At 35.6% G+C, this 22,606-nt stretch overlaps 2 protein-coding genes across 4 annotated transcripts; both read left to right on the forward strand.

Moving 5' to 3' along the window:
- Positions 1-1,883: 1,883 nt before the first annotated feature.
- Positions 1,884-13,811, forward strand: LOC113732227 (uncharacterized protein At5g08430-like). Of its 3 annotated transcripts, none has more exons than XM_027257893.2 (10): positions 1,884-2,317; positions 2,421-2,458; positions 4,818-5,773; positions 6,573-6,682; positions 8,203-8,262; positions 9,163-9,213; positions 9,620-9,690; positions 10,581-10,789; positions 12,058-12,159; positions 13,119-13,811. In XM_027257893.2, exons 3-10 carry the CDS (start codon positions 5,119-5,121, stop codon positions 13,538-13,540), a joined length of 1,680 nt encoding a protein of 559 aa, XP_027113694.1. In that variant the 5' UTR covers positions 1,884-2,317; positions 2,421-2,458; positions 4,818-5,118; the 3' UTR covers positions 13,541-13,811. The 3 variants fall into 3 exon arrangements, with proteins under 3 accessions (XP_027113694.1, XP_027113695.1, XP_071936310.1); XM_072080209.1 differs by having other exon boundaries at positions 1,902-1,918; XM_027257894.2 differs by having other exon boundaries at positions 1,884-2,458.
- LOC113728854 (histidine kinase CKI1-like) lies at positions 13,669-22,375 on the forward strand. Its single transcript, XM_027253215.2, has 8 exons — positions 13,669-13,675; positions 13,767-13,864; positions 18,039-18,278; positions 18,403-19,089; positions 19,393-19,768; positions 19,844-20,418; positions 20,501-21,661; positions 21,989-22,375. The coding sequence occupies exons 1-8, from the start codon at positions 13,669-13,671 to the stop codon at positions 22,196-22,198; spliced, it is 3,354 nt and encodes a 1,117-aa protein (XP_027109016.1). The 3' UTR covers positions 22,199-22,375.
- The last annotated feature ends 231 nt before the right edge of the window (positions 22,376-22,606 follow it).

Consider the following 22,606-nt stretch of genomic DNA (forward strand, 5'->3'; position numbering starts at 1 on the left):
GATTTCTAAGATGGCAAAGAAAGTGTTGCCATAATTTCTTTAAAGTTTGTGAATTTTTGGGTTGGGGACAAGGGAGTGTAAGTGAGAGGTTTCGAATTCAAACTCTCCCACTTATACTATAAAAATATTTTAAAAAAAGGTTTGTGAATTTTTGGAGTGGTTTAGGGCCATTTCGTTTTGAGCTATTGTTGACTTGATACCCAAGAAAAAGAAAGATCAACAAAAAAAAAACACATTCAAAATTAACTAATCAAAAAATATCACTAAATCGACATTTGGTTATGAATTAGATAGACGCTAGAGGCAATATTGATAGTTTAATAGTTTTGTTGGCAAAATATAAAGAGGAGACATTAGAAGGAGAAAAATGAATAAAAAATATAAAAGCCATTCATGGGATAAACGTTTCATTAAAATGGTTGAATTTTAAATGGTCTAAGAAGGTACTATGTTATTTTTGTAAGTTCATAGTATACAATTAAATTATTAGAAACCTCGACAGAGGATCATGAAATTACCCCAAAACAAGTGTTTCTGTTATGAAATTAATAAAGTGATAAGTGTGGATGTCTATTTATCTTCCCAATATACATTAGAATATTCATTTCATATAAGGTTGATTGGTATATTTAGATACCTTCTCGCAGTTTGTTAGTTCATCTATGGAACTACTCAATTTACATGTTTAAAATACTAAATTCATGTATCTATATGTATCTACATTAATACCGGTACATGTACATTTGAACTTGTATTACGTATAAATAGAGGGCATATAAAACTCATTGTGACCTTTGAAATCCATTGAACCTGTGGAACATCTGATAAGTCAGTAACACAAATATTCTCGCTATTTTCTTCTATTTACTCTACTATCTTCATTCTTTACTTTTAGCAGTTTATTTTATGAGTAAATCTTATATACACTGACAGTATATACACTATAACTGTTGGATCCATGACACATGAAAATATTGGATTTCAAGTTTAAATTTTGTATAGTTATTATTCATTCAAGATCTATTTTCAGTTAATCTTGTATGGTCACCAATTCTAAAAGACTTTCTATTCTCTTCTTAGTTCTATTTTTACTTATATTAAAATCAAATATATTTTTTTTAAATCTTCCTTCATTTCACACATATATCAAATAAAAAATAAGACCTCAAACCAAAAATAAAAAAAAGATTCTAATTGAAGAAGAGAGAAAATAGCAATAACACATGCTAAGTAGCAATGAACTCCCCTTAAATGAGTTGGCTAAAACATGAGATACAGCCCTGATTGCAGGTGAGACGACAAGTAGGCTTGCAAATGAGTCAAGTTGATTTGAGTCGAGTTTTGGTTTAATCGAATTGAATCTAAACTCAATTTTACTAAACTTGAATTCGATCTCGAACTCGACAAACTCGAAATATAAAGTTCAACATAGAAGTCGACCTCAAATGCGAGCTGAGTAGAGCTCAAGTTCAAGCCTACTCGAGTTTAAAAGAATTAAAAAAGAATTATTTTATTTAAAACATGAATAAAATAGTAGTTTTTCCTTAACAAATAATCGAAATTAGGGATATATATATTTTATTTTGCATTATATATATATATATATATAACCAAGCAGTTCGCGCACACTAACGAACTCAGCTTCTCTATGCTCGAGCCCGATTAGGGTGGCTCCAACTCGATTTGAGGTTGATATTGATTGAGATTGAGTCGAATTTTGATTAAATCGATTCATAAGCACTTACTAGTGATTTGATTCGTTTACAGCTTAGTGCACCTCTAGTCCCCTTAGCCCACTTGGGCCTGCACCCCTTTGGAGGCCCACCCCTTGGGCCTGTCTAGTAACGTACAATACTAGCATCTGTACACTTGTACCCTGTAGTCGCTCAAAAACAAGAAATAGGTGGAACTTTGAACGGTAACTGTTGGTCCACCTCCAAATGCAAAACTGTTACTGTATAGTCTACAGTAATATCGTCAGCGGCAAGCTTCTCCGGCTCCGACAGCTGCCCATACGACCAACCTCCTTGTTCCATTCTCTCCAATTCGCTCTCTTCTGTCTCGTCTTTCTCTATCTTTTTTTTCTCCCCACTATTTCTCCGACTTTTACATTGCAAGAAAATTCCTTCTTTCGAACAACCCCACCGTCTGTTTCTTCACTTGAGCACTGAAGAGAGCAATTTTCACATTCTTTGAAGTCAAATTTTTTATTTTTTTAATGCATGCAAGCCCATTTCTTGGTTTTTAGCCTCTCCAATTTTTGACATTTCTTTTTCTATTTTCTGTCCCTCCAATTTTTGGTGAAGTATTTCAGTTGGTACAAAATAGTACAAAATATCCCTTCTGTTATTTATTCTTTGTTTCTATTGGTTTTTTTTTTTTTGGTTGTGTTGGGTTAATACTTGTAATTTTCCTTTCAGGGTTTTGCTGGAATTTAGCATTGGCTATTGCTGCTAAGGTACATTTTTTTTTTCTATTTTTTTCCTTTTATCTTATTCATTTTTTTTACAAAGTAATGGATTCCATTGTGCATGTTAGATTCACTTATAACATGTTCTAGTTGAGTTGTGGCCTTCATTTGTAATTCTTGATAAAGGGTGGTTTGTTACACTTGTTGGAAATTGATAAAGTGGGTTCAATCATTCAATTCTTTTAGTGAAATTGTCAGAACATTTTTGTTAAAAAGTAATTTAATTGAGTTACTGATTGTCCAATACGCTGTCTTGTGGATTGTGGAGAATGCCCAAGGAAAATAGTAGATATTTAGCTGAGGATATAGTAGCTTGTGATTCTTCATTAAGCTATGGTGTGAAAAGGATAAGTGAGGTCCGTGAGGTGATGGTTTGAACTTGGCGGTGACTTTGAATGGGGTGGGGCAGAGTTGGTAGTGCTGTTTTCATGTTGAATGTACGTAATGGCCTTTATGTTTGAAGGAGGCTACTGCCTACTGAAACATAGCTTTTGCTAGAATGTGTTGAGACACAAGCCTTATACTGCATTAAAGGTTTGTTTGTTGATTTGATGAATCAAATACTGTATATTTAGTTTGCTGGCTGGAATTTGCCTGCTGAGAAATTAAAAATGCAAAACAGTTTGACATGTTAGGAAGTAGGCATGAAACAAAAATTGGTAGTCAACTATGGAGTTATAAAGTTGATATTTAAACTTCATAATACTTACTTGCAGTTGATCAGTGCTCAGTATTAGACTTGTCTTGGCTTCAGACGCACTGCGGTAGGGCTGGTTGCCCTTGAATGCCTTTTTTGGTAAAAAACTACAGACTTAACAAGTGAACAGTCTAAATATCAGTTTGGTTTGCTTAAGAAGAGTTTTATGGTAAGCATTCAACTTATGAGTTTCAAATGGTATTGGTATGAATATAAGCACTAGACAGCTACAACTTGGTACTCCCTCGATCATATGTTTTCAAGCCATATGAGATGGTGTAGTCACTGTAGAAAAGCTATACTTTCCAATGTGTTGGAATGCACCAACATCTGTACATTGCAATGACATTTTTTGGTTGAATGACGTTCTGAAAATTGGCTTTCTTAATTTGTCCATGAAAGAGATTGTTAAGTGTATGATTTCTAACTAAATGCGAAAAAAATTAGAAAGCCCTATCACTGTCTTTTTCTTTTCTCCCATGTGATAGGAAGGGTGAGCAAGTGGCTGTCTAGAATTACAAGGTTTAGAATAATAGCTCATTCGTAAATCTAATATGTTACTAATTTACCTTTCAGCGAGTGATACCTGCTTTCACTAGGATATACAATTTTATTGGACATGTGAGGAACATGCGTGTCATGTACCTCTAAAGTGATCAAATTGTATAAAGTCATATACAGGAACATCAGGTACTATCTTTCTGCCTGGAATGCTACATACAAATATAGTTCTCTGGGACTATCTTTGCAATTAAATATATCATAAGATTAATGATTTAGTTTCAGATCTAGCTATAACCTCTTAGATTAAAGTATTTTGTCTTCCTGCATAGAATCATTTGATGAAGGTTAAATTGTGTGCTTTGGAACCCTGCAATGCAGTTTTGAGGCATTTAGTTGCTAAAAGGTAACACGGAGAAAAGAACGTAAGTTGTTAACATTGGTCTTTCTTTTCTTGTAAAACATTCTTTGTGGATTCTAACCATTTGGTTATACTTCTCCATGTAAGAAGATTTTTACTCCATTTAGAATAAGGAGGGTGCTAAATGCACAGAACCATACTAATTGGTGAATTGTCCATCAAGACACAATCCAAATTAAGAAAGTTTTTACTTGTTCCCTAGTGGCTCTCTTTTGTCATTTGAGGTTATATAATGCTATATTATGAGAAAAACAATCCAAATGACCTTAGCAGTTTCTTTTTCCTGAGTGGTTCTCCTTGATTTTGTTTATTTTCATACTATTTTTAGGCAAAGATTTGCCCATAAAGGAAGAGGACTCCCTTTACCTTATCTTGGGTGACATGTGCAGTCTTGGATAACTTTGCATGGCCAACTATGCTGGGGCGCATGCATACAGATTTTTGTTGAAGAGGGATTTCTAACTTACAACTATAGGATGCCCCCTATCAATTACGTCTTATTATTTCCTTGGCAAAGTATCTTGCAGTTCATTTAAGTATAGATTTAACTTTGCTTTGTTGAAGTGAGATCTCAATCTTTTTTTAGAATTTTGCAGCCATGTTCTTTTGACGTTGTTTTCTTTCTCAGTTGTTACAATGTCAAGTTGCTTTTTATGTCTGGAGTCCTGTTCTATCTCGGAATACCTTCTCAAAGGAGAATATCATTTGAATTTTGTTCCTTTGTGCAGCATTGTTTGAGGCTGAACTAATTGTTGAGCTAATGGAGTTGAATTTGTTGTGTTGGCAAAGTTGCACATCAGTTTGGTTTTGCTCTCACTGAGTAGAGTAGTATGTCCATTCTTGGCTCTCAGTAGTCTTAGTCGTGCATTCACATACAGTTCTGGATACTCAAGGGTACAAGGAACCAGCTAAACGTGTAGTCCTTCTATTCCTGTACAAATTTTTATCTCTTGGAAGTGCGAGTAAATTTGCAGTTGGTTAAGGCTTATAAAGTCTAAAAGCTTTCGTCCTTTTCGTTCATTGTGAGACATGAAGGACGATTCATCTTTTTGGGTGGAAGAATCCAGTGACCCATCCTTCCTTCCTATGAAAAAAAGGAGAAAAGTGAGGAAACTAGAGTTTGTTGGGTGGGGGTCAAAACCTCTCATGGAGTTTCTTGAATCAATCGGAAAGGATACCAGCAAGAAGCTGAATCGGTACGAGGTTACAGCCATCATGAATGAATATATAAATGCCAATAACCTAGCTGATCCTGCAAAGAAGAAGAAAATTATGTGTGATCAATGGCTTTATGCTCTTTTTGGAAAAAGATCCATCCCTCGGATAAAGGTCTATGATCTGCTGGAAGCTCATTTTGCTGAAAACCATGATAGTTCAGAAGATGATTCTCAATACAGTTCAGAAGAGGAGGGTGGTAATATAACCTATATGAACAAGAAAGCTTCAACTTTAGAGCACAAATTATCTTACCAACAGAAAAAAGTCCCTGAAAGTCCTAAAAGCTGTTTTGCCGCTGTCATTCCTGAAAATATTAAGCTTGTCTATCTAAAAAGGAGTCTAGTTCAGGATCTTGTAACTGCCCCTGAAAGTTTTGAAGATAAATTGATGGGTAGCTTCGTGAAGATTAAATCTGACCCCGATGATTACTTACAGAAAAACTCCCACCAGCTGCAGCAAATAATAGGTAATTGTATTTTATCTGCGTGCATCTTTTTCTAATGCTATTTCCAAAGTTAGCATCCTTTGCAAATTCATTCACTACTAATGCATATGAATCCATAGAATTTGTTCTTGCTTTTAATTAGCAAATGATTGGATAACAATTGTGCAATTATGATCAATTGCATAAGGACTGTATGTCTGGTGCTGCAAGTGTTTCTCCCTCCTATTATGAAAGAAATGAGAAGGCCAACCTAAAATTCAGTGGAAGAATTCATTCTAAGGAATGCCAGCCAGTCAGCTAATTCTTTACTTTTACTTGGAAGCATATTGTAATCCTGCATGAAACATGAGGTCATATGTTTTTCGTATTCAACTTGTGAGGTTGGAAAAAATGCTCCTTCATTTACAAATATTGTGCTTATAAGATTTTGGGTTCTTGTTTCTGTTATATGTGCAATTTCATAGGATAAGGAAAATCCCCATTTGAATTTCTGCCCTGCAAACAATATCTACAGATATGATCTGTGATTTGATGAGAGTGGTTCTACATACTATTCTTGGTAAAAATATATTGAAAAGGCTGGTAGTTCCAGACTTTTTGAACACCTCATGAGTTTTTTAATACATCATATGCATAATGAGAAGAGTCACTGGAGTAGTTCTGATAGTATAGTTTTTCCTTTTTTTCCAGGTATATGTTATATCAGTTCTCTCAATAGACATTTCTTAAAGAACATTAAAACGGTACTTGAATACTATATTGTCTGTGTCATTTCTTTTTGCTGTTTACTGGTTATTTATGACTTTCAGTCTTTAAACAGGTATTCAGATGATTGAAGCAGGCGATGGTAGCAAAGAAGTTTACCTTCGACTTTCAAATTACATGAAAGAAGTACGAATTCAAATGTTGTCCGATGATAACTTCTCTGAGGTAATTGGTGTGTGCTTCTGAAGCTATTGAAGTGTAACAGGAAGTAGGATTGCTAGAGAAATCAGAATTGGTCACTCAGTCATCAACTTAAGTTTCTTCCAAAGAGGGCATAACAAAAGATGTGGCACCTTGCATATGGACTTCTCTCTTTTTATGGTGAATTGAGAGAAATTTTTTTGAAAGAGGATAAAAAGATGTATTGAGTGCAGGGATCAGGACAAATAGACTTGCTAGGAGTGTCTTTTCTTTAATGTCATGATGGCACCTAATCATCACTGTGTGTAGAATGATGTTTTGTAGAAATTTCCTAATTCTCTTTTTCTTGAGTTCTTTTTGGAACTTAGTTTTTAATTTCTTCTTGTTGAATATTGAGTAACAACGAATTTGATACCAAAGACTTGTTGGGGTTGAACCATGGGTTTTGTGTGCATCAAATATTCAAGTTGAATAAGATGTAAAAGCTTTTATTCAATTCATTAACTTTCATCGATCTCAATCTGAATATCAGTCTGTCTAGAGTCCTTGTAGGCATTGTCTCATGAGATGCCCCCATTTAGTTGGGGGTTTTGTTCCTTTCTTGTCCTTTAAGGTCGGTGTTATCCCTCAGACAGGTCCTTTCTTGTTTTTTTGGGGTAAGTGGGAGGTCTACCCCAGACCTCATACTTACAATTCCTCCCCCCTTACCACCCAATCCAACCCTCCCCCCCCTTAGACAGGTCCTTGGTTTGTCTTTGTGCATATCACCCTTGGAAGGGCCAAGAATCTAAAAGTCAGCCTGAGAAGCAGGAGATAATCTTAAACTTCAGTCTGTATGTTCTTCTCTGGAAAGAATAGATATAGAAATAGTAAAGCACTGGGGATCTTGTCAATCAAAAATTATTCCATCACAAAGATGAGCTAAAATGGTTTAAATAGGATGAAGTCTTCTTGAAGAGAATACCAGATTCCATTTTGTCTTAATTAGCTTCTCCCCCATTTTATGGAATGGCAGGGAACTTTAGATCCTCAACATCCCAGCAAATGAGGTAGAGGGGCATGAAAAACAGCACTGGCAATGTGCATATCACCCTCCTCTCTTGCCACCCAAATGAGATGAGGAGCACGAAAAAGTGCATTTTCAATGTGCATATGAAAGTTCTCTCTGCCACCGATATTTCCCCCTGCCTTCGCAATTTCCTTGTTTTTCCTTAGTACAGTGAAGTACTCTTTTCTTCCAAATTCAGCAATATTGCATAATGCTGCCTTGAAAAGTTGTTAAAATTTCACTGGAACCATCTAATGATGTCATTCTTTTTCCTTTTGGTAACCTAATCATCATTATCTCTTGTTAACTCATTTTCATCAATTTTTAAATGTTTCCTCGTGCTATTTTTTTAAAACCTTCAATATACCTATTTTTGAAACTAGAGTTACATGTTGACTGTGGATTTTCACTCGTTTTCTTATCACTGACTATTAGAGGATCAGTTAAATCCTATATTTTTTAACATGGCGTCTCATCTTTGCGGTGTCAATTGCAGGCAGAATGTCAGGATTTGCGTGAAAGGGTCAAAGCTGGTTTGCTTAAAAGGCCTACTGTTGTAAGATTTCTTCTTCAGTTTCGGATGATTATTGTAATTGACATCCTTCCATTTTATTGTTGTTTGAAGAGATAAACGGAAGATAATTGGACTCAAAGTTCTGGATTGTCAGGCTAGGACAAACAAATCTCTAGCTAGAATTAAGGTTCAATCTCTTGTGTCAAGTATACAACATTGCTCTGAGACAGAGTATTTGTGTCTTATAAAACCATTGGATCTTTTGAAGAGATTGATTTTGAGATCTGAAGCTTTTATATAAAATGCATGGGCTTCATTGGATAAACAACACCACAGAGAGAGAGAGAGAGAGAGAGAGAGAGAGAGAGATTTCTACTTGGTTTATTTGCAGCTATATACTAAACTAGGGATGATGGCACACTGGATAACTGAAACCACCTATTCTAAAGACATTGACTTTGAGATCCCAAAATGGGGAGTTTTCAGGTAAAATGTATGTACTTCATGTGGATAGATCAACACCAGAGAGAGAGAGAGAGAGTGAGAGAGAGGGAGAGGAGGGGGGGAAGAGAGAGAGAGGTTATCCTTGATGCTGCTTCCAGTTGTTAAACTATGTTTAGCTCCCTCTCAATATTCATGTCAGACGCAAGTCTTTGTCTGTAATCTAAATCTCTTTCATCTCAGAGTTTCAAGTTTCAGTTGTTCTAATGTTTTTATTCTGTTTGCAAGTTTCATGTGGGATATCTCTCTCTATCTGATAGCGAAAACTAATTTAAAATAAGTGCTTTTCTTTTGTGAGCATAGCTGTGGTGGAAACTCCTAAAGAGATCCATTTGATTGAGGATTTGTTTGTTCATTTCATTTGCTCTTTGTCTACTGTCCTTCAAAGATTTTTTCTTCTCTGGCATCAAGTACTGACCGCAATTGCGGATTCTGTGATAGGTGGAGCTTGAGATGAAAGCTAAAATGTTGCACAAGGATATAACAAAGCATGTAAGTAGACATATTTCAAACTCTCTCTCTCTTTCTCTATATACATATATATATATAAACATACATATACAACAGGAATATCTATCTCTCTCTCTCCTGTCTCTACTTACTGATCTGTTGGAATGTCAATTTAGATCTTAGTTCGGTCATCAATTTTTATTATCATTGATTTTTTTTTTTTACTTTTTTTAGAAGATGAAAGAGTCATTTGCAAATGATTTTGCACCTATATGCTTGCTGATTTGTTTTCTGGCTCAAGTTCCTAGTTGCTTCCACATTTTTTATGCAGGAATAATTGTTACAATGGCCTCCAATTTGCATTTATGGAATCTGCTACAGTGTAGTTTTAGTGCTGTTGGTTGTTCCTAACCATTTCCAGAATTTTCATATATTTCTGTGATTGTAGTGGATTCCAAGACAAATTGCCCTTTTGCAAAAGTTTATCGATCGGGCGAATGAGAAGGGGTGGCGTAGAGAATATCCTTGCCATATACCTTAATTATACACTATTAGAAATTGTAAGGTTCTTAATTCATATACATGATAAAATGCTCTGTTGGAGCTGCTTTATGGTCATTTATAAAGTTCTAAAAGTGCTACAAGATGGTTCAAAGAGTAATCTTTGATTTTCTTGTTGGCTAAGATTTACAAATGCAGGAACTATTGCTTCAACAACTAAGGCATTATTTTTTCTGGTAATGTTTGTCGCAATATTATGGGGTGTATGTGTTATAAGATGGTTAAAAAATGGATATGTTGATCTTATCTTGCATTATTCTGGGCGTTAAATTGCATGACGTAGAAAATAAACTTTAGGTTGCTTTGAAGAGAATACTGTTAAAGAAATCACACAGCATGAAGTGACAATCTTGATTATGTGTTTCCTTTGTTCAGGAAAAGAAACTTTTCCTTCTGAAGCATCAAGTTCTCAGTATCTTTGTCATATGAGTAGTTTCTGAAAACCTTGAGGGCTTGTCATCCTGTCTTGTAATCATCCCTTTCTGTTGGGTTAAAAATTTAATGTTGCTGAGATGATATTTTGAGCAAGTTAGAAATTATAACTGTTAGTTGACTTGGATGAGAAATGATGTGGGTAATTTATCTGCAAAACAATGCATCTGGGGAAAGTTAGTGGTTTCCTCTTAATGATGGTGCTCGATCATAATCTTAAGTTGTTCTTTGCTGTCAACAATCTTTACCTCACATTAAGTTGACAATAGGATTTCTGATAATGTAGAACAATCAAGAACTCATTTTGCAGGGGAAAAAGTGTGTGCATTTTCCTTTGCTCACCCATGTGACAAATCGACCTATAAGAAACTCGACAGATATTCATATTTGTTTACTTAACCTGCTCTGGAATTTACAATGTTTGAGCACTTGGAAAGAAAAGAGCAGCTGGTGAAGTCATCTGAACAGGAAAGACTTCTAGCAGAGACGCCCAAAGTGATCGCTGATGAAATAGAGCCTGAAGCCACACCTGTGGATGCCCTAGAAAAGGTAGAAGAAAGGAATAGTTCTTCACCAAAATCAAGTCATTTGGAGGCTTCAAATATCAATCTTACTTATGATGCAGGTGAGTACTGAGCTCTCTTGGTTCTGTCGGTCACTGGTCATTCCACTTCTGTGGAATTCTCTGGGCTGTAGTTAAACCTGGACCCAACTGGCTCAATCGTGAACTGGCCATCTATCCAGTATGTTTAAGTGAAAAAACTGGGCAGCTAACAAACTGGTCAAACCTCGACAAAAACCTGTGAAATCAGCCAAAACTGTCGAAAAGCCAGTGTTGAACCATTGGCTCACAATTCTTTCTCTCTCTCTCTCTCTATCTATGACTGGATTTGGGCAACTTAAGAATGATCTCTTGAACCAGTCATCATTCCAGTTCACCGTCTGGTGTGGGTTAACAGACATTGCTCCTCTGTTGCAGCAAAGGTTTTTCATTCTTAATGAACAGCATCTAAACATGTTTCTTCATAGAGGGGTGGGGGGTTGCCAAAATTTGCTAGTCCATGGCATGTCCTTACCACAATATCTCAAATTGCAGCTCTGGCAAAGCCAAATTTGAGCATGAGAATCTGTTGCTCTTTATTCGTTGTAAATTACCCTGTTTCAATCTATTGATTGTTGGTTATTTCATTTAGAATGCATCAACACCAGAAATAACTCATCTCTCACTTGCGTTGTCTAGTTCTTCCTTCTGTTTTGGTGTTTCTGCTAAGCTTGCCTTTTCTTCTGTTCCTAAGTACCTTAAAGTAAGAATATGCATTTTTTAACTGCTTGGTCCAGTAAATTTGGTGCTTGCATAATTTCTAGCATCATTTAAATGAACTTGATTGTAGCATTTAGCAGGTCTGGTTAATGTATCAAGCTTCAACTTTCATCTGTTCTTTCAGAGTTCCTTCAAGCAGAGAAACTGCAATTGTTTAATTTTGGTTTAATACTATCAATGATTGGACTTGCTGTTTACAATCATTCTAGTGGATTTCATTGTAGATTCAAGCAGTTGTTATCATGAGGTTATGGTTAATTGTATTGGGCAGCTCTGCTTCTTAATGTACTAGTGATTTTGGTTATTATTGCTCTCGGGAGTATTTTGCCTGCTTCTCTAGGGAGAGCTTCAGGAATCCTTTTGGGTCTTTTTTGTTGATGGACAAGAAACTAGGATTCTCATTGCTGATGATATGATTTACGAGTCATTCATGGCCTTATTTTTCTAATTTAGTCTTTTTACAGTTCAAGGGTGAAATCAAGTTTTTCAGTTTTCAATTCTTACTAATATTGTAAAAGGAGTTGCTGGGTTCAATTTTCTTATACTGTTGGCAATATTATGGTTATATTCAGGTTGTGCAGATGTAGGGATCCATTCCAGACATAGTGAGGGCAATTCAGATAAGGAGATTAGTGGTTCTCTTTGTGAAATTCCATGTGTAGAAGATGTAAATGGTAAATTTGTTTCTTCATCCCCTCTTATGTGCTGAAATTTGTTCCCTTTCTCATGACGATGGCAAGGCTTTGAAGCACCTTTTATTCTTTCCTTTGCTGTAATAAAACCAGCAACATCTAGCTATGTAAGATGAAACGTGCATGCATTGAGACAAATATATTTTAACAAGCAGCAACGAATTGGACCTGTTACATATATTTAGGTAAAATTACTGCTGTCGTTGTTGGATTACATTTGGTTATGAACTGCTCAAGTCTTATTGAGCTTAAGAGTAGCGATCAATAGAAAGCTAACCTCTGCTTAGCAGGAGAAAAGAGTAAGTTACACATTTTGAAAAGTAATTATTCAATTTATTTTTTTCTTTAATGAGGCTAATATCAAATATTTGTTGCCATAACCTTTTCTTTTGGACCAGGAGTATATGGCACCAAACTCTTGACCTGCATTGTAGCATCTAATTACAAAGCCTGGTAATTTGATTTCCTATAGAAGGAATATTTTTCTTTTTGTTTTATACTGGATCCAAAGCTGAGTATGAGATGTTTAGGCAGGTTGAGGAAAGGGGTGACTAAATATACTTTTTTCTTCAAATCATATTGGATCATTTATTGCATATGCAAAACAAGAAAAGCTTTATTCTTGGAATGAGCTTTGATTTTTGGGAGCCTTGTGCATTTTTTACCATATTGTGGTTAATTTATTTCACTCAGAATGAATAGACTGTGTTGGCGTGTTTTAAAATTGTTTTTAAGGAATGCTGGTAAGTATAATGCCATGTTCAACTGGCTTAGTTGGATCTCTGAGGTCAATAAACCAAGTGCCTAGTAGTCTTATTATCTCAGTTGATCGATCACCACGTCATCGTCTCCATACCTAATTTAATACCGAGTTGCTTTACACTGAAAGAGTTATATGCGATATATATGTATGACTTGGTGTGAGGTCGATCTTAATGCAGACTGCCAACGCTCGGATCTTGTTCAGAAAGCAAGAGTGCCTGTCGTCGTGAATGGTGAGCAAAGCAGTACAGATGTGCAGGCTGTTGATTCAGAAGACAATGGGGGTTCTCCGGGAATATCAGAAAAAGAGGTTAAACCAGCTCAAGTGATTGAATTAAGTGATGATGAATCTGAAGTTGAAGATGTGAAGATTGAAAAGCATACTGCTGTTGGAAACCCTGACGAATGTTTATGGCATTATTTGGATCCACAGGGAATGGTGCAAGGTCCCTTTTCAATGACTTCGCTAAAGCGATGGAGTGATGCCAACTACTTCGACCGAGACTTCAAGGTTTGGAAGATTGGTGAAAGCCTGGACAAGGCGGTCTTACTGATTGACGCTCTTCGCCAGAATTTCCCTTGTAAAGAAATAGAGAATTAACAAGGTTAATTAGTTCAAGCCTTAGCAAATGCTGTGAATAACTTCTATTCTCTTTGAATAGGTTAAATCTATGATGATATAGTGTCTGAGACACAATTTGTTTACCTGGGATTTTGACATACCCAGTGATGGTTGGTAACTGCTCTACCAGTCGGCAAACTGTGAACGGATGCTGTCTCAGATGTCTCGTTTGATGATTTGGTTTAGCTATTGCTTTCTTGTATAGGGAACCGTGATTTGATTAGAGGTGAAAATGGAAATGTTTCTTGGATATTAGCTGTGTCTGTTTCTCCAAAGAAGATGAAACTTAAGGAGCGGGAAGGGGTAGGAAAATTTAAACCAAAAATTTCTAATTCCTGAAACCTCAACCTTGTCACTAGACCAAGGTCTCATTGGCAAAATTCAAAGAATACTTGATTGTTAAGAAAGGTAAAAAAAAGAAGAAAATAGAAGACAATCAATGCTGAAAGAAAAAAGAAAGGTGACCGTGAAAGCTTAGATAAAAGGGATCGAAATCCTGTATGTTAAAAGAGTGTGGTTGAAAGAGTAAGTAGGTTCACTTATGGCTCTTGATGCAACACCCCCCCCCCCCCCCCCCCCCCTCTTTCCCTCAGAAAGAAGGAAAAAACGACCATGACACTAATAAGGTCTCAGTCTAGTAGTTAGGGATAACTTTTTGGATTAATCTTTCCTACACTGACAGTGTATACACTATCAGCGTTGGATGATTGACAACTATACATAATTTGAATTTGAAATTCAACTTTTGCACACATGTCATGAATCTAACGATGATAGTGTATACACCGTCAGTGTAGGAAAGATTTACTCTAACTTTTTAAGATTTAGAAATTTTGAATTTAAATCCTCCTTCCACTATCTCATTTTTTAAATTTTATCCCTTCCTTATTTTAATTTTTTTTAAAAAAGGTGATCATGAACATAATATAGAAGCTTTGATAAAAGAGTCAAATTTGCACCGTAACAGAAAAGATCGAAATTCAGTAAATTGAATAGCATAATTGAAAGAAAAGCAGTGGTGGTTATTGTTTGTGGTTGTTTGGGGGGGGGGGGGGGGGGGGGGGGGGGGGAGTGGTTATTAGGTTCAGATGAGTTAATCACAACCCAATATATTAATTAGCCCAAACCCGCCTACTAATAAGTCAATTTGGATATGCAATGAATTTTGTATGGGTCTAAATAGGTACTCAGTTAAACCCATTTAATTGGTGAGAAGTAAGTTGATTAGACTCATTCATTTATACCCATTTAAAAATAATTATATATTTACACTCAATTTTTGGCAGATGTTAAATAGATAAATTTGAATTCCCTACCAATCTAATAATAATAAAATGTCGTTATTTCTTGTCAAATAATATGCGAAAAAAAAATAAATACAGTTTCAAAAGAGTCATAAATGGGTATGAGGTAATTGGGTATGCCCATATCTCTTTATTAAATGGATATAAATGGGTTAACTCATTTTTTTACCCATTTATTAAATAGGTATAATTTGGTTGATCCAGTTATACTCGTTACTCATTATGACCCGTTTAAACCCGCTCAAGTCACCCATTTTGATATCTCTAATTAGGCTTGTAAATTTGTGTATTGTGTGTTTTTCTTCTTCTTTCCTTCCGGGAGAAGATTGTACTTTACCTTTTGTTGTGAGGTTAAAAGAGAAAATATAAAAAGTGGCCAAAAAAGTTAAGATTAAACCCCCTATTCCCCTTGATACAAAGTATACATATGTTTATTTAGAATATAACATGATATCCTTCAAAAAAAAAAAAAGGAATATAACATGATAAATTGGCATATTATAACATATTACTTGATATAACTTTTATATATCAATTTATCTTGATATTATAACATGATATAACATATATTATAATTACTTGATATTATAAACCAATTTATCATATTGTAACATAATATAACATTTAAATTTGCTCCTACATTTTGGCATGCATCTGTTAGCCTCTTTCCACAATGTTCAGCTACTAAATGCTGTCATTCATGTACTGATTTCCTTCCTTTCGAAGCCTCTTTTTGTGCCCATTTTGTGATTCGTATCAGTACTTGACAGAAAACTAAAGAGAAGCATATCAATTTGTATCTTTTAAGAAGGAAACAGAATCACTTTTATAAGGAGGATCAATATATATCACCACTATTATGATTTTCTTTTACTTTTCTTACTTGTAATTACTTCCCTGAATATTTGTTACTTTCAATTGCTGCCGATTGCCTAGTCATTATTTAGTATGACAAGTCCTCCTAATTGAAAAGAAAAATAATTCTTGTCAAAGAAGTTGTGGAAATTTTACTTCATCATAAGTGAATTTTATGCCTGGATGCATGCAGATACAAGATAATTTCCGTGTCTATTGGAACCATGAAATTTAAATTCACAAGCATTCGCATCTTAAATTTTAAATTCATAGAAGATAATGGATTTACAATGGCAAAACAAAAAAAAAAACTATTTTTTTTGGGTTAAGAGATTTAAAAGGAAAACTACTTCAAACAATCGGATTGGACCAAAACAATAGTTTAAAACTAAATAAAGTAATAAATAATTAACTCATTTAATTGATCCTTGATTGTTTAACTATAATTTGTGAGAGAACTAAAGAAACGACATGTAAAACATTCGGAGGAAAGACACAAAAACTAGTCATGGTTTGTCATCTTTGTCCACCATTTGACTGTGGAAAAAAGGAAGAAAGTCCATATATTACTAGTCCTGTATGCATGCATTGGGAAAAAGAAACAAAGCTAACAAAGGAAAACAAAAGCCTATGACAAAGGAAACAAATCTACCATATGGGAACATATCCAAAAATTCTGCCAAGGGATTCTCATGATAAACTCTACTTTTGATTTTTGAAAACTTTTAAAAGGTAGTTTTTGTTTACCTTTAATCTCTAAGTTAAACTCATCCAACTTTTTGCAGCTCTACTGCACAAGAAGCAATAACTGACAGCCTCCATTTATGAACATCACATATGTGTGATTGGTATATATACAGAGTTCAAGAAAGCATAATATTTTGGCAGACAGCTCTTGCAGCTATATCTTACGAGGTAAATTTTCAACCCCTTTTCTTTTCTTTTTTTCATAGTAGAATTTAAAGTCTTTCTTGATTGTTATTCGAGGTAGAAGAACTTTTGTTGTTTATTTTTCTTTTCTTTTGATGACTTCAGGCATTAATTGTATGGGACACCCTCGAAATTATAGAATTTTTATTGGGTTCTATAATCATAGGGGATGAGAGGAAAAGATTTCTTTAGCTAAAACGATATAGGATTTGCATAGTTTTATGGTTTTCTTTCTTTCCTTTTTTTTGTTTGTAGTTTATTGTTTGTTTATTTCCGTTGCATGTCATTGACAGGACCGAGTTACTTGATAATTATGATTTTCAATTCTCAACGTATTATTGACATATGCAAGTATGCGGATGCATGGAATTGAAACATTGTGTTTTGTGATTAATTTGTGTTGAAAAATTTTAAGTGAACTATGCTTAGTGATTTTCGATCATGTTTAATTTTAGAAAATGATTTGACATGAAAGTATTTTCGTAAGATTATTTAGATAGGTATAAGGGTATATATTATAATTTCATTTGCTGAATAATAGAATATTTTACGTTTGGCATGAATTGATGAATTTATTTGATGGCTTTTGATAAAACTTCCAACACATATGTGTAAAAGCTTTTTTAATTTTTAAATTTTTTTTTGTTTTGTTAAACATTTTCTCTATATGAGTTGAAACAGAATATACAAGTTGTTGGACCATTGCAGATGGTCTTTTGTTAGAGTGTGAACATATGCTGTACAACTCATAAAATTGCAAGTTATCCCAGTAAAGTTAAGGAAAATGTTATTATTTGGAAAAAGATGGAAAATGGTGATTTTGATTTAATCAAACATCTGTATTCACATGAAGCAATGGTCATGAATCCAAAATCTTGCCTACAATGCCACGAAATATTTACTGATATTCCAAATTTCAAAAGCAGAGAAAGATTAACTTGATCATGCTGCTGATGGAAAAACAGGACAATGCTAATGCTTCTTAATTGTCTCATTTCTCTGTAAGATGCAGAGGTGACACTGGCCTTCCTTTGATTGCAAAATTAAAGTCCCAACCTCCATGAAGCTAAGCTCATTTCTGGTTTTGCGACCACTTAGCTTCTTCATAATTTTGGTGAGACTTCTGAAATTTTGTTTAAACTATATCGTTGATGCCAAAGATAAACTATTTCTTTCTAGTTGCCATATTCTGGACAAAATTGAACTTTGACTTGATTACTGAAACTTCAGGGGTTTCCTTTGCATGAAAAACTTGAATTGTGTAGTATCTTGGAGTCCTGATTAAGGAGCCCCTTTCCCCATTTCTACATCGTTTTCATGTTTTTCCATTGACTTAATTTTGTCAAATGTATATAACTTTTGGAAGATGTTTGTATTTCAACGTGCAGTCTTTCATAGTGCTGCTGCTGCTACCTGCTTTGCTGATTCCTTTATGGATCAATAAGATTAATAGAATCGAAACAGAAGCCAAGTTGAACTCCAACAAGGTCCATCAAGGAATACTATCAGGGATTGAGAATACAGCAAAGTTGTTGTCACCAACAAATCATTCACTTGCATACTTACAAAGATTTTTAAGCTCATCTTTGAAGACAACTGATCCTCCATTTTCAGCAATAGAAACTCGGGTTGATATGCCTTTCTGTCTTTGTATCGTTTTTCACTTGGGATAACATTAATTGTTATAGATACTATAAGTATTCAAATGCTAACATTCTGAAATTTTTCTTTATCTGGTGGTAAACTATATAGGTGGCTCCTACATTATTTTTTGCTTTGTCTACAATTCCACACCTGTCCCAGATTTCATATATTGCATTGGACGGCTTGTTTTTCTCATATTACATCAGAGGGGATCAACCTTTCGCTGTATATTCTAACACTTCATTTTCCTTCATTCCCCATGCTACTGCGACTAATTATACTTGGTACAATCAACCAGTGAGTCGCGACACAGGGAAGCTTTGCGGAGAAGCAATGAGGACTCCTCCACTCTTAGACTTTAATTCAAGCTGGTTTCTAGAAGTGTTGGAGAGTGGAAATGGATATTCTTCAGTAGGAACTGGCTGGAGTACTGATCAAGATCCTCTATTACTTATGAGTTTTAGCATTGATCAAAGAAGAGCTTTATCGCTAGGCTTTCCTGTTGAACCATTTACTGATTTCTTCTCGAATGACATAAAAATTTATGGAGGGGCATTTTATCTGGCAACAAATAATGGAACAGTACTCAGTCAAGGGATCCCAAATACTCAAATCGTGAAAGCCGGCAATTCAGTTTCAGTTCAGATATGGAAACCAAATGGTGATCAAATAGGCAAGGTTGGTGATGTTGCATGTCAGTCCAATGACAGCAACCTGACAGCTTCTGTTTTGGAAATATTGGAAATGAAGTATCTCTTTTACTGTTCGCCTCTTGAAATTATTGGAGTGAAATTGGTAAGTTACCTTTCTGCTATGCCTTAACAGAAAAAACAAAGTTTCTTTTCCTAAGGCATCTATTATAATCTTAAATCCTCCAACAGTGTCATAATGTCTTATATGCTTGGTTGTGACAATTGCACTTGTCACCTTTTCTTGCAATTCGCTCTATGTGCATAAAAACAAAAAGTTCATAATAGTTGTATGAAGTGCAAGAAAAGTTTGTACATTTTCATACATTTGAAGACAGTAAGTATGAATTTGATGGCTTGAACATCTTCATGTTCATGGCGAGGTAACTGCACTTTGTTCGTATTGCAGGTGTATGTGTTAGCTATACCATACGGGGGACTAGTAAGTTTCTTGCACCAGAATGTCAAATTTGCACTTGTACTCCTCGTGCTAATGGTCCTTGCCATGGCTATCTCCATTTTCACATTCATTTGCTCCTCTGTTAGAGCTGCAAGGAGAGAAATGTATCTTTGTGCTGCACTTATAAAACAATTGGAAGCAACTCAACAGGCTGAAAGGAAAAGTATGAACAAAAGTCTTGCCTTTGCAAGAGCAAGTCATGATGTCCGTGCATCTCTGGCTGCTATTATAGGTTCTATAAGGTTATGTAGTGTAAAAGTAGCTCATGGATCAGATTTGCAGGAAAATTTAACCCAAGCTGAAACTAATGCAGAGGATCTTTTAGGTTAGTCTTGGAGATTTTGTTTTGCATGTTGGCTCAATATATTAGTCATTTCAACTCATACTAAAGATTTTGTAGGTATGTTGAATTCCATTCTCGACACAAGTAAGATCGAAGCTGGGAAGACACAACTTGAAGAAGAAGAATTTGACTTGCAAGAACTTGTTGAAGATGTGGTTGATTTGTATTATACCGTTGGTTTGAAGAAAGGTATAGATGTGGTATTGGACCCCTGTGATGGATCTGTTGTGAAATGTTCTCATGTTAAAGGTGACAGAGGCAAACTTAAACAAATTTTATGGAACCTATTGAGCAATGCTGTCAAATTTACTTCTGAAGGACATGTCTTGGTTAGAGTTTGGGCTAAAAAACCTAGTTTTGAAAACAAAATACTTTCTGCAAATCAGAAAAATTCAATCAGATGCATGTCATGTTTTCTCTTCCAGACTGATGGTACCAAAGAGGACTTGGAAGTCGTTAACAGAATCCAAGAGGATCCAAGTTGTATGGAATTTGTATTTGAAGTGAGTGATACTGGAAGAGGAATTCCCAAGGAAAAGCGAAATATGGTCTTTGAAAACTACGTTCAAGTCAAAGAGACAGCACTTGGACAGGAGGGAACTGGTTTGGGGCTTGGCATTGTTCAATCTCTGGTATGTAGACTCACTTCACCTCTCTATTTAATCCTCATTAGTCCTTAGACTATTGTGACATTATGTTTTTGTCCAATGTTAGGTTCGGATTATGGGCGGAGAGATTGCAATCGTGGAAAAGGATCGAGGTGAAAGGGGTACTTGTTTCAGGTTTAACACCTTCTTTACTCCATGCGGGTATGGGACTGATAACCAAGAACATGATCACGACATGGAGTCACATGGTAGTCAGTATTCAAGTAACTTCCATCAGCAGCCAGGACTGAATACTACAATCCATAGCCCCAAAATAGAGGGATCCCATGTTGTGCTCTTCCTCTCTAGTGATGAGAGGAGCAAAATCACAAAGAAATTCATGGAAAGCCAAGGGATAGATGTGTCTGTTGTGAAGCACTATGAATACCTTCCTCAAACTCTCAAAGCGATCAAACAAAAACTGACGAGTTCATGTCTGAAGCCTAACAACAAATCTGATTTTAAGTCGAGAACTGACCGATCGAGCAGAGTTATGTCTAGTAACTCTTGTTCTGGATTAAAGGACATGCCTCTTAGTGCATTTGATGGAAAGGATTCTCTACCTGCATTAGAGAATATAATAAGTACCAAGAAAACACCAAACTTTGTCTTGATTGTGATTGACACAAGTGCTGGACCATTTCGAGAGATCAGTAGGGCTGTGGCTGAATTTAGAAGAGACCTTTGCAGCACTTGCAATAGGATTGTCTGGATAGATGGGCCAGGAGCTGGCAGCATAAATGTTCAAGGCCTTGAAGAGGATAAACTGCCTGCAATGGATCTGATCATCTCCAAACCACTCCATGGATCACGTTTGTATCAAGTTATTGGACTTCTTCCGGAGTTCGGGGGTATAATGCCAACAGCAAAAATTATGGAAAGAAAGAACTACGAGAGTAAAACTGTTTCTGTTGAATGGAGAAGCCTAAGTTGTAGGGATCATGCGCAACTTAAATCAAGACATCCCTCATACCAGAACAAGAAAATACAGGAAATTGGTAGCTCAAAGGGTGAAAAACCATTGCAGGGTAAGAAAGTCTTGGTGGTAGAAGATAATAAAGTTCTACAGAAAGTGGCTACAGTACTCGTTTCTGAGCTTGGTGCAGATACTCACTCGTGCAGAAATGGTGAAGAAGCTCTAGTAGTTGTTTGCAAGAATTTGAGGGATAGACGAGAGAGTGGGGCTCATCAAACTCTACCTTTTGATTATATATTGATGGACTGCGAGGTAAAAATTCCCTAAATTCTTATCCTTCCATATGTTAAATAAATTCATACATTTGAATGAGAAGACACAATACAACAGAAAAATACAACTATGTTACTGTACTTGCAAATGGTGAAACTATACTTTCCCAATAAATGTGTTCATTGCCGTTTGACCTGTTAAAATATGGTCTTAATTCAGCTCTGCAGTCAAAAAATTTTAACACATTGACTACATTAAACTAAGAATACTCGACTGAAGTTTTGCCATGGCTATCATATGAAACCCGCTTTACATTTTTCTTTGTTGTTCTGTTTCGATTGAGATGAAAACAAATCTGGTTTCCAGATGCAAGGCATGGATGGATATGAAGCTACTAGATGCATAAGAGAAGAGGAGAAGCAATATGGTGTGCATACCCCAATCATTGCACTAACTGCTCATACGCAAAATGAAGAGAAAACCAAGATGATTGAAGCTGGAATGGATTATTACTTATCCAAACCTCTGAGGAAGGAGCAACTTCTGGATGCTATGTCTCACATCCATGGCAAATGATCTTTAAAGGTTACGCTCAAGTCTCAGCAGAATATCCTTTTCAAACTCTGCTATTTCTGTTGATTGATGATTTGTGTACTTCAATTTGAGGGCTTCTTCTTTTTCACTTCCATTATATTTTTCTTCAGAAATTGTTTCCAGATCCATGCGTGCTGGACTATCCGAAAAGATATTCCATTTGGATTTTACTTCATACGTAGGTGATGTGATCTTTGATTAGCTCATGGGATACCCTGGCTACGACCTTTGAAATTTGTAGAGTTCTGGTATCGTGTTGCATTGCACCCGAAATGCCACCTTTTGGTGAGCAAGAGTATGGGCCTCAATGTAAATATATTAAGGTGCTCCCCTAGCTCGGTTTTTAATTTGATCCGGTGAAGCATTCAGAACAGAAACTGCAGCATCAGA

The sequence above is a fragment of the Coffea arabica genome, chromosome 2e (assembly GCF_036785885.1).
Source record: "Coffea arabica cultivar ET-39 chromosome 2e, Coffea Arabica ET-39 HiFi, whole genome shotgun sequence".
Lineage (NCBI taxonomy): Eukaryota > Viridiplantae > Streptophyta > Magnoliopsida > Gentianales > Rubiaceae > Coffea > Coffea arabica.

Coding starts and splice junctions, on each gene's coding strand:
- LOC113732227 (XM_027257894.2), top strand. CDS start 5,119: ATGAAGGACGATTCATCTTTTTGGGTGGAAGAATCCAGTGACCCATCC. Junction 5,774..6,572: donor CCAGCTGCAGCAAATAATAG/GTAATTGTATTT, acceptor GTCTTTAAACAG/GTATTCAGATGATTGAAGCA. Junction 10,790..12,057: donor CAATCTTACTTATGATGCAG/GTGAGTACTGAG, acceptor GGTTATATTCAG/GTTGTGCAGATGTAGGGATC.
- LOC113728854 (XM_027253215.2), top strand. Junction 13,865..18,038: donor AACTTAAGGAGCGGGAAGGG/GTAGGAAAATTT, acceptor TTCAACGTGCAG/TCTTTCATAGTGCTGCTGCT. Junction 21,662..21,988: donor ATATATTGATGGACTGCGAG/GTAAAAATTCCC, acceptor TCTGGTTTCCAG/ATGCAAGGCATGGATGGATA.